This window comes from Bos indicus, chromosome 16, assembly GCF_029378745.1.
Source record: "Bos indicus isolate NIAB-ARS_2022 breed Sahiwal x Tharparkar chromosome 16, NIAB-ARS_B.indTharparkar_mat_pri_1.0, whole genome shotgun sequence".
Classification (NCBI taxonomy): domain Eukaryota; kingdom Metazoa; phylum Chordata; class Mammalia; order Artiodactyla; family Bovidae; genus Bos; species Bos indicus.
Window position 1 is genome coordinate 5,741,955 of NC_091775.1, and position 12,575 is coordinate 5,754,529.

At 37.8% G+C, this 12,575-nt stretch overlaps 1 protein-coding gene across 2 annotated transcripts in view; it reads right to left on the reverse strand.

Annotated features, from left to right (window-relative positions):
• LOC139176527 (complement factor H-like) overlaps nucleotides 1-12,575 on the reverse strand; it is a 174,598-nt gene that overhangs the window by 19,101 nt on the left and 142,922 nt on the right. For both annotated transcript variants that reach the window (XM_070768850.1, XM_070768851.1), the window contains exon 10: nucleotides 11,537-11,719. In XM_070768850.1, coding sequence (XP_070624951.1) covers nucleotides 11,537-11,719 — 183 coding nt within the window. The remainder of the gene's footprint in view (nucleotides 1-11,536; nucleotides 11,720-12,575) is intronic.

The following is a 12,575-nucleotide window of genomic DNA, read 5'->3' on the forward strand; positions in this document are numbered from 1 at the left end:
AGGAGACTTAAGTCCAAACCCTGACTCCAGGGAACTCCTGACTCCAAGGAACATTCATTCACAGGAGCTCATCAAATGCCTCCATACCGACACTGAAACCAAGCACCACACAAGGGCCAATAAGTTCCAGGGCAAGACATACCAAGCAAATTCTCCAGCAACAAAGGAACACAGCCCTGAGCTTCAAGATACAGGCTGCCCAAAGTCACCCCAAAACTATAGACATCTCATAACTCATTACTGGACATTTCATTGCACTCCAGAGAGAAGAAATACAGCTCCACCCACCAGAACACCGACACAAGCTTCCCTAACCAGGAAACCTTGACAAGCCACCTGTACAAACCCACACACAGCGAGGAAACACCACAATAAAGAGAACTCCACAAACTGCCAGAATACAGAAAGGACACCCCAAACTCAGCAATTTAAACAAGATGAAGAGACAGAGGAATACTCAGCAGATAAAGGAACAGGATAAATGCCCACCAAACCAAACAAAAGAGGAAGAGATAGGGAATCTACCTGATAAAGAATTCCGAATAATGATAGTGAAATTGATCCAAAATCTTGAAACTAAAATGGAATCACAGATAAATAGCCTGGAGACAAGGATTGAGAAGATGCAAGAAAGGTTTAACAAGGACCTAGAAGAAATAAAAAAGAGTCAATATATAATGAATAATGCAATAAGTGAAATTAAAAACACTCTGGAGGCAACAAATAGTAGAATAACAGAGGCAGAAGACAGGATTAGTGAATTAGAAGATAGAATGGTAGAAATAAATGAATCAGAGAGGATAAAAGAAAAACGAATTAAAAGAAATGAGGACAATCTCAGAGACCTCCAGGACAATATTAAACGCTACAACATTCGAATCATAGGGGTTCCAGAAGAAGAAGACAAAAAGAAAGACCATGAGAAAATACTTGAGGAGATAATAGTGGAAAACTTCCCTAAAATGGGGAAGGAAATAATCACCCAAGTCCAAGAAACCCAGAGAGTACCAAACAGGATAAACCCAAGACGAAACACCCCAAGACACATATTAATCAAATTGACAAAGATCAAACACAAAGAACAAATATTAAAAGCAGCAAGGGAAAAACAACAAATAACACACAAGGGAATTCCCATAAGGATAACAGCTGATCTTTCAATAGAAAAACTCTTCAAGCCAGGAGGGAATGGCAAGACATACTTAAAATGATGAAAGAAAATAACCTACAGCCCAGATTATTGTACCCAGCAAGGATCTCATTCAAGTATGAAGGAGAAATCAAAAGCTTTTCAGACAAGCAAAAGCTGAGAGAATTCTGCACCACCAAACCAGCTCTCCAACAAATACTAAAGGATATTCTCTAGACAGGAAACACAAAAACGGTGTATAAACTCGAACCCAAAACAATAAAGTAAATGGCAACGGGAACATACTTATCAGTAATTACCTTAAACGTAAATGGGTTGAATGCCCCAACCAAAAGACAAAGACTGGCTGAATGGATACAAAAACAAGACCCCTACATATGTTGTCTACAAGAGACCCACCTCAAAACAGGGGACACATACAGACTGAAAGTGAAGGGCTGGAAAAAGATTTTCCATGCAAATAGGGACCAAAAGAAAGCAGGAGTAGCAATACTCATATCAGATAAAATAGACTTTAAAACAAAGGCTGTGAAAAGAGACAAAGAAGGTCACTACATAATGATCAAAGGATCAATCCAAGAAGAAGATATAACAATTATAAATATATATGCACCCAACACGGGAGCACCACAGTACGTAAGACAACTGCTAACAAGTATGAAAGGAGAAATTAACAATAACACAATAATAGTGGGAGACCTTAATACCCCACTTACACCTATGGATAGATCAACTAAACAGAAAATTAACAAGGAAACACAAACTTTAAACGATACAATAGACCAGTTAGACCTAATTGATATCTATAGGTCATTTCATCCCAAAACAATGAATTTCACCTTTTTCTCAAGCGCACATGGAACCTTCTCCAGGATAGATCACATCCTGGGCCATAAAGCTAGCCTTGGTAAATTCAAAAAGATAGAAATCATTCCAAGCATTTTTTCTGACCACAATGCAGTAAGATTAGATCTCAATTACAGGAGAAAAACTATTAAAAATTCCAACATATGGAGGCTGAACAACACGCTGCTGAATAACCAACAAATCACAGAAGAAATCAAAAAAGAAATCAAAATTTGCATAGAAACGAATGAAAATGAAAACACAACAACCCAAAACCTGTGGGACACGGTAAAAGCAGTCCTAAGGGGAAAGTTCATAGCAATACAGGCACACCTCAAGAAACAAGAAAAAAGTCAAATAAATAACCTAACTCTACACCTAAAGCAACTAGAAAAGGAAGAAATGAAGAACCCCAGGGTTAGTAGAAGGAAAGAAATCTTAAAAATTAGAGCAGAAATAAATGCAAAAGAAACAAAAGAGACCATAGCAAAAATCAACAAAACCAAAAGCTGGTTCTTTGAAAGGATAAATAAAATTGACAAACCATTAGCCAGACTCATCAAGAAACAAAGGGAGAAAAATCAAATCAACAAAATTAGAAACGAAAATGGAGAGATCACAACAGACAACACAGAAATACAAAGGATCATAAGAGACTACTATCAACAATTATATGCCAATAAAATGGACAACGTGGAAGAAATGGACAAATTCTTAGAAAAGTACAACTTTCCAAAACTGGACCAGGAAGAAATAGAAAATCTTAACAGACCCATCACAAGCATGGAAATTGAAACTGTAATCAAAAATCTTCCAGCAAACAAAAGCCCCGGTCCAGACGGCTTCACAGCTGAATTCTACCAAAAATTTAGAGAAGAGCTAACACCTATCCTGCTCAAACTCTTCCAGAAAATTGCAGAGGAAGGTAAACTTCCAAACTCATTCTATGAGGCCACCATCACCCTAATACCAAAACCTGACAAAGATCCCACAAAAAAAGAAAACTACAGGCCAATATCACTGATGAACATAGATGCAAAAATCCTTAACAAAATTCTAGCAATCAGAATCCAACAACACATTAAAAAGATCATACACCATGATCAAGTGGGCTTTATCCCAGGGATGCAAGGATTCTTCAATATCCGCAAATCAGTCAATGTAATACACCACATTAACAAATTGAAAAATAAAAACCATATGATTATCTCAATAGATGCAGAGAAAGCCTTTGACAAAATTCAACATCCATTTATGATAAAAACTCTCCAGAAAGCAGGAATAGAAGGAACATACCTCAACATAATAAAAGCTATATATGACAAACCCACTGCAAACATTATCCTCAATGGTGAAAAATTGAAAGCATTTCCTCTAAAGTCAGGAACAAGACAAGGGTGCCCACTTTCACCATTACTATTCAACATAGTTTTGGAAGTTTTGGCCACAGCAATCAGAGCAGAAAAAGAAATCAAAAGAATCCAAATTGGAAAAGAAGAAGTAAAACTCTCACTATTTGCAGATGACATGATCCTCTACATAGAAAACCCTAAAGAGTCCACCAGAAAATTACTAGAAATAATCAATGACTACAGTAAAGTTGCAGGATATAAAATCAACACACAGAAATCCCTTGCATTCCTATACACTAATAATGAGAAAACAGAAAGAGAAATTAAGGAAACAATTCCATTCACCATTGCAACAGAAAGAATAAAATACTTAGGAATATATCTACCTAAAGAAACTAAAGACCTATATATAGAAAACTATAAAACACTGGTGAAAGAAATCAAAGAGGACACTAATAGATGGAGAAATATACCATGTTCATGGATTGGAAGAATCAATATAGTGAAAATGAGTATACTACCCAAAGCAATTTATAGATTCAACGCAATCCCTATCAAGCTACCAACAGTATTCTTCACAGAGCTAGAACAAATAATTTCACAATTTGTATGGAAATACAAAAAACCTCGAATAGCCAAAGCGATCTTGAGAAAGAAGACTGGAACTGGAGGAATCAACCTACCTGACTTCAGGCTCTACTACAAAGCCACAGTTATCAAGACAGTATGGTACTGGCACAAAGACAGAAATATTGATCAATGGAATAAAATAGAAAGCCCAGAGATAAATCCACGCACATATGGACACCTTATCTTCGACAAAGGAGGCAAGAATATACAATGGATTAAAGACAATCTCTTTAACAAGTGGTGCTGGGAAATCTGGTCAACCACTTGTAAAAGAATGAAACTGGACCACTTTCTAACACCATACACAAAAATAAACTCAAAATGGATTAAAGATCTCAACGTAAGACCAGGAACTATAAAACTCCTAGAGGAGAACATAGGCAAAACACTCTCCGACATACATCACAGCAGGATCCTCTATGACCCACCTCCCAGAATATTGGAAATAAAAACAAAAATAAACAAATGGGACCTAATTAACCTTAAAAGCTTCTGCACATCAAAGGAAACTATTAGCAAGGTGAAAAGACAGCCTTCAGAATGGGAGAAAATAATAGCAAATGAAGCAACCGACAAACAACTAATCTCAAAAATATACAAGCAACTCCTACAGCTCAACTCCAGAAAAATAAACGACCCAATCAAAAAATGGGCCAAAGAACTAAATAGACATTTCTCCAAAAAAGACATACAGATGGCTAACAAACACATGAAAAGATGCTCAACATCACTCATTATCAAAGAAATGCAAATCAAAACCACTATGAGGTACCATTTCACACCAGTCAGAATGGCTGCGATCCAAAAGTCTACAAATAATAAGTGCTGGAGAGGGTGTGGAGAAAAGGGAACCCTCTTACACTGTTGGTGGGAATGCAAACTAGTACAGCCACTATGGAGAACAGTGTGGAGATTCCTTAAAAAACTGGAAATAGAACTGCCTTATGATCCAGCAACCCCACTGCTGGGCATACACACTGAGGAAACCAGAAGGGAAAGAGACACGTGTACCCCAATGTTCATCGCAGCACTGTTTATAATAGCCAAGACATGGAAGCAACCTAGATGTCCATCAGCAGATGAATGGATAAGAAAGCAGTGGTACATATACACAATGGAGTATTACTCAGCCATTAAAAAGAATACATTTGAATCAGTTCTAATGAGGTGGATGAAACTGGAGCCTATTATACAGAGTGAAGTAAGCCAGAAGGAAAAACATAAATACAGTATTCTAATGCATATATATGGAATTTAGAAAGATGGTAACAATAACCCTGTGTACGAGACAGCAAAAGAGACACTGATGTATAGAACAGTCTTATGGACTCTGTGGGAGAGGGAGAGGGTGGGAAGATTTGGGAGAATGACATTGTAACATGTAAAATATCATGTAAGAAACGAGTTGCCAGTCCAGGTTCGATCCACGATACTGGATGCTTGGGGCTAGTGCACTGGGACGACCCAGAGGGATGGTATGGGGAGGGAGGAGGGAGGAGGGTTCAGGATGGGGAACACATGTATACCTGTGGTGGATTCATTTTGATATTTGTCAAAACTAATACAATTATGTAAAGTTTAAAAATAAAATAAAATTAAAAAAAAAAAAAAACTTCCAAAACTATGTTGAATAGGAGTGGTGAGCATGAACACCCTTGTCCTGTTCTTCACTTTAGGGGAAATGATTTCAATTTTTTGCCACTGAGGATAATGTTTGCTGTGGGTTTATCATATATGGTTTTTATTAGGTTGAGGTATGTTCCTTCTATGCCTTCTTTCCGTAGGGTTTTTATCATAAATGGATGCTGAGCTTTGTTAAAGGCTTTCTCTGCATCTTTTGAGATAATCATATGGGTTTTTTCCCTCCAATTTGCTAATGTGGTATATGACATTGATTGATTTGTGAATATTGAGGAATCCTTGCATCCCTGAGAAAAAGCCCACTTGATCATGATGTATGATCTTTTTAATATGTTGTTGGATTCTGTTTGCTAGAATTTTGTTAAGGATTTTTGCATCTATGTTCATCAGTGATATTGGCCTTTAGTGTTCTTTTTCTGTGGCATCTTTGTCTGGTTTTGGAATTAGGGTGATGTTGGCCTCACAGAAGGAGTTTGGGAGTTTACCTTCCCTGATATTTTCAGGGAAGGGTTTGAGTAGGATAGGTGTTGAAAATAAAAGTGAAAGTGAAGTTGTTTAGGCGTGTCCGACTCTGTGTGACACCATGGGCTGTAGCTTACCAGGCTTCTCTGACTGTGGGATTTTCCAGGCAAGACTACTGGAGTGGGTTGCCATTTCCTTGTCCAAGGGGTCTTCCCTACCCAGGGATTGAACGCAGGTCTACCACATTGAAGGCAGATGCTTTACCCTCTGACCACCAGGGAAGGATAGGTGTTCACTTCAGTTCAGTCATTCAGTAGTGTCCAACTCTTTGCGAACCCATGAATCGCAGCACGCCAGGCCTCCCTGTCCATCACCAACTCCCGAAGTTCACCCAGACTCACGTCCATCGAGTCAGTGATGCCATCCAGCCATCTCATCCTCTGTCGTCCCCTTCTCCTCCTGCCCCCAATCCCTCCCAGCATCAGAGTCTTTTCCAATGAGTCAACTCTTCGCATGAGGTGGCCAAAGTACTGGAGATTCAGCTTTAGCATCATTTCTTCCAAAGAAATCCCAGGGCTGATCTCCTTTAGAATGGACTGGTTGAATCTCCTTGCAGTACAAGAGACTCTCAAGAGTCTTCTCCAACACTGTAGTTTAAAAGCATCAGTTCTTCAGCGCTCAGCCTTCTTCACAGTCCAACTCTCACATCCATACATGACCACAGGAAAAACCATAGCCTTGACTAGATGAACTTTTGTTGGCAAAGTAATGTCTCTGCTTTTGAATATGCTATCTAGGTTGGTCACAACTTTCCTTTCAAGGAGTAAACGTCTTTTAATTTCATGGCTGCAGTCACCATCTGTAGTGATTTTGGAGCCCAGAAAAATAAAGTCTGACACTGTTTCTACTGTTTCCCCATCTATTTCCCATGAAGTGATGGGACCGGATGCCATGATCTTCGTTTTCTGAATGTTGAGCTTTAAGCCAACTTTTCCCCTCTCCACTTTCACTTTCATCAGGAGGCTTTTTAGTTCCTCTTCACTTTCTGCCATAAGGGTGGTGTCATCTGCATATCTGAGGTTATTGATATTTCTCCTGGGAATCTTTATTCCAGTTTGTGTTTCTTCCAGTCCAGTGTTTCTCATGATGTACTCTGCATAGAAGTTAAATAAGCAGGGTGACAATATACAGCCTTGACATACTCCTTTTCCTATTTGGAACCAGTCTGTTGTTCCATGTCCAGTTCTAACTCTTGCTTCCTGACCTGCATACAAATTTCTCAAGAGGCAGTTCAGGTGGTCTGCTTTTCCCATCTCTTTCAGAATTTTCCACAGTTTATTGTGATCCACATAGTCAAAGGCTTTGGCATAGTCAATAAAGCAGAAATAGATGTTTTTCTGGAACTCTCTTGCTTTTTCCATGATCCAGCGGATGTTGGCAATTTGATCTCTGGTTCCTCTGCCTTTTCTAAAACCAGCTTGAACTTCAGGAAGTTCACGGTTCACATATTGCTGAAGCCTGGCTTGGAGAATTTTGAGCATTACTTTACTAGCGTGTGAGATGAGTGCAATTGTGCGGTAGTTTGAGCATTCTTTGGCATTGCCTTTCTTTGGGATTGGAATGAAAACTGACCTTTTCCAGTCCTGTGGCCACTGATGAGTTTTCCAAATTTGCTGGCATATTGAGTGCAGCACTTTCACAGCATCATCTTTCAGAATTTGAAAGAGCTCAACTGGAATTCCATCACCTCTACTAACTTTGTTTGTAGTGATGCTTTCTAAGGCCCACTTGACTTCACATTCCAGGATGTCTGGCTCTAGGTCAGTGATCACACCATCGTGATTATCTGGGTCGTGAAGATCTTTTTTGTACAGTTCTTCTGTGTATTCTTGCCATCTCTTCTTAATATCTTCTGCTTCTGTTAGGTCCATACCATTTCTGTCCTTTATCAAGCCCATCTTTGCATGAAATGTTCCCTTGGTATCTCTAATTTTCTTGAAGAGATCTCTAGTCTTTCCCATTCTGTTGTTTTCTGTATTTCTTTGCACTGATAGCTGAGGAAGGCTTTCTTATTTTTTCTTGCTATTCTTTGGAACTCCGCATTCAGATGCTTATATCTTTCCTTTGCTCCTTTGCTTTTCGCTTCTCTTTTCACAGCTATTTGTAAGTCCTCCCCAGACAGCCATTTTGCTTTTTTTGCATTTCTTTTCCATGAGGATGGTCTTGATCCCTGTCTCCTGTACAATGTCACGAACCTCAGTCCATAGTTCATAAGGCACTCTATCTATCAGATCTAGGCCCTTCAATCTATTTCTCACTTCCACTGTATAATCATAAGGGATTTGATTTAGGTCATACCTGAATGGTCTAGTGGATATGTGTTAGCTCATCTCTAAATTTTTGATAAATTCATCTATGAAGCTGTCTGGTCCTGGGCTTTTGTTTGTTGGAAAATTTTTTATTCCAGTTTCTATTTCCATGCTTGTGATGGGTCTGTTAAGATTTTCTCTTTCTTCCTGGTTCAATTTTGAAAGGTTATACTTTTCTAAGAATTCATCCATTTCTTCCAAGTTGTCCATTTTATTGGCATATATTTGATGATAGTAGTCTCTTATGATCCTGTGTATTTCTGTGTTGCCTGCTCTGATTTCTCCATTTTCATTTCTAATTTTATTGATTTGATTCTTCTCCCTTTTTTTCTTGATGAGTCTAGCTAATGGTTTGTCTATTTTATTTATCTTCTCAAAGAAGCAGCTTTTAGTTTTGTTGATTTTTGCTATAGTCTTCTTTGTTTCTTCTTCATTTATTTCTGCCCTAATTTTTATGATTTCCTTCCTTATACTAACCCTGGGGTTCTTCTTTTTCTATTTGCTTTAGGTATAAAGTTAGGTTATTTATTTTTCTTTTGTTTCTTGAGGTAATCTTGTAAAGCTATGAACCTTCCTCTTAGTACTCTTTTTACTGATTCCCATATGTCTTTGGTTGCTGTGTTTTCATTTTCATTTGTTTCTATGCATATTTTGATTTCTTTTTTGATTTCTTCCATTAGTTTATTGGTTATTAGGAATAGTGTTACTTAACTTCCAATATGTTTGTATTTTTAATAGTTTCTTTTTCCTGTAGTTGACATCTAATCTTACCACATTGTGATCAGAAAAGTTCTCTGAAAGGATATCAGTTTTTTTTTTTTTGAATTTACCAAGGCTAGATTTATGACCCAGGATGTGATGTATCCTGGAGAATGGCCCTTGTGCACTTGAGAAAGGTGAAATGCACTGTTTGGGGGTGAAATGTCCTATAGATATCATTTAGGTCTAATTGGTTCATTGTATCATTTAAAGATTGTGTTGCCTTGCTAATTTTCTCTTTGGATGACATGTCCATATGTGTGAGTGGGGTATTAAAATCTCCCACTATTATTGTGTTATTGTTCATTTCTCCTTTCATATTGTTAGCATTTGCCTTACATATTGAGATACTCCTATGTTGGGTGCATAACTGTTATATCTTATTTTTGGATTGATACTTTGATCATTAGGTAGTATCTTTCTTTGTCCCTTTTCATGGCCTTTATTTCAAAGTCTATTTTATCTGATATGAGTATTGCTACTCCTGCTTTCTTTTGGTCTCCATTTGCATGAAATATCTTTTTCCAGCCCTTCACTTTCAGTCTGTATGTGTCCCTTGTTTTGAGGTGGGTCTCTTTTAGACAGCATATATAGGGGTCTTGTTTTTGTATCCATTCAGCCAGTCTTTGTCTTTTGGTTGGGGCATTCAACCCATTTACATTTAAGATAATTATTGATAAGTATGATCCCATTGCTGTTTACTTTAGAACAACAACATTATTAATTTTTTTTTCTATTAAATGATAATGTGTCCTGGTATGGACCTCTTCAGGTTCATCTCTCTTTGGGACTGTCTGACTTCTAGACCTGAATGTCTCTTTCCTTCCCCAGGTTAGAAAAGTTTAGCTATTATTTCTTCAAATAAGTCTCTGTCTCTCTCTATTTTAGATCCCTATAATGAGAATGGTACTGATGTTGTCCCAGATGTCTGTTAACCTATCCTCATTTTATAAATAGTTTTAATTTTTTTCTTTCTTTTTCCTATGCTGTTTGGGAAGTTTCCACTACCCTGCCTTCCAGATCTCTGATCCATTCTTCTGAATCCTCTAATCTATTATTGATTTTCTCTACTGTATTTTTTTTTATTTTGTAACTTTACAGTATTGTATTGGTTTTGCCATGTATCCTTCAGCACTGTTTAGTCCTTCTTTATGTTTTCTTATTCTTAAAAATGTGTTTTCATCCATTCTTCTATACAGTCCACTGAACATCTTTATGGTCATTACCTTGAATGCTTTATTGGGTAGATTGCTTATGTTAACTTTATTTAGTGACTTTTCTGAGATTTGTCTTATTTCTTCATTTGGAATGCATTTCTCTGTCTCCTAATTTTACCTAACTCTGTGTTTATTTCTAAGAGTTAAGTATATTCCTGATCTTAGAGAAGTGGTCTTATGCAGAAATCTATGGGGCCCAACAGAATGCTCCCCTCTGTAGGATGTGTGCAGGAGATCTAGATGATATAGGGGTGCCCTTCTGTCGTGCCAATGCCAACTACTCTGGGTGCACTGGTAGACAAGGTTCCCACCTCCTCCCCAGGTGGCTGACAGACTGTGCCTCATGTGGTGGCTGCCAGCCCACTCATATGCAGGATGAAGTATTGATAGAGCTGGCTTCAGGGCCTAAGTGTACTTGAGCTGGTGATATCACACCCAAGAGCAAGGTGAGATACCAGTGTAGCAGCTGTGGAGCCCAGTGGAGTCTGGGGTTGGTGCTGTCATGCTGCTGAGTTGTTAAGCCTCTGGTGCTAGTAAGCTATGTATGTGTGTGTTAGGGAGAACTCAAAAGTTGTACTTGTCTCTCATGATGGCTGGAACCAGTATCTATGATCCCAATTGTCTCCTATCTCTCTAGAAGTTTCACAAAGATAAACAAATTAGTCTAACCCAAGCCTCTTTCCCATTGATGCTTCTTTACTGGGACACAGAGTATATGAGATTTTGTATGCCTTTAAAGAACAGAAGAAACTCTGTTTCCTAAAGACCTCTGGCTTTCTTGTGCACAAGTTACTCTGGACTTCTAAGTCAGAATTTCTGGGGGCTTATTTTTCAGGACCGTGACTCCCAGGCTGGGCAGCCCAGTTGTCCCTTCATTCTTGTCCTTTTGATCATTAGAAATAAAATTTGCATAAACATAAATTTTACCTGTTATTTGCACAGTAGCCCAAGGAGTTTGTCTGTGTTTCACATCAGAAGTGAAAGAGTGTTCATCAGTTCATAAACTGAAACTGAGATTTACTGTTTCAAGGTAAATTGGAAGAGACAGAGAGGACTTCATTTTGCTGATCCATATTTAAAAAAAAAAAAACTTATGCATGCACTACTTACCAGTACAACGTGGGATTGACTGCCATCTCCCATCCTTGCACACAATTTCTTCTGCATCTTGAATTAAATAATTTTCTTTACATAGAATTGATATTTTTTCTCCATCCTGATATTTCACTGTAGTTGTCATATCTCGAGCATTGGGAATCTGAGGTGGAGGTGGGCATGGTTGTATTTGTGCTTCTGAAAATGTTAAAATAAGATTTCTTGATTAAAAAGCATAAGTTCAAATATTAAAGGAAAATTTTTCAATAAACAGAAAGCTCTAATGATATATCATAAATGATCAAATAATATGATACTCTCTAATTATACTCTTAAGCTTGTTTAGCACTTCAGTATATCACATTTGGTTCATTGTTTCATGGTCTTAGTTTCTTCCTTTTATTCTTCCTGTGCTTAATGTTGCATGATTTATGTAAAATAGATTTTATTTTTTTCTCACCTTTAGGATGCCCTAATTGAATTGTTCACTCAGTTATAGGTACCGAGGAAAAACTGTTATCAAGGTCTCTCTCTCTCTCTCTTTTTTTTTTTTTTTAGCAGATATTCATGATTAGATATTTTGGAATTGGAATGAAGCCCTCACAAATTTTTCTACCATGGGAGTTGATTAGCCAGATGAGAAACTACATTTAGTTAATAACCTATTAATTTGATGCTGATTCTTGAACAAGGTAAGAGTTAGATAGGTTCACTGGGATTTAGAGTGTATGTTTACAGGTCAGTACTCTCCTGGAGGTACAATTCACTAGCTTACCTGCACTGTTAAACGATATATACACTGATGAATGCACCTTCTTTAACGGATTAGCAAGCCTGGCTTTTTCTATGTGACCAGAGGGTATAAAAGATCCCTCTGTAAACTGTGTCTGAGTCCATCAAATAAAGATACCTCAAATATCCAATTCATAATCTGAAGACAAAGCCTGTTCTGCTCAACTGAGGGAAGACTACATGAATACACCTGGAAGAATTTGTAGCCCTCTTTGATTCCTAGTCAAGGCTATGGTTTTTCCTGTGGTCATGTATGGATGTG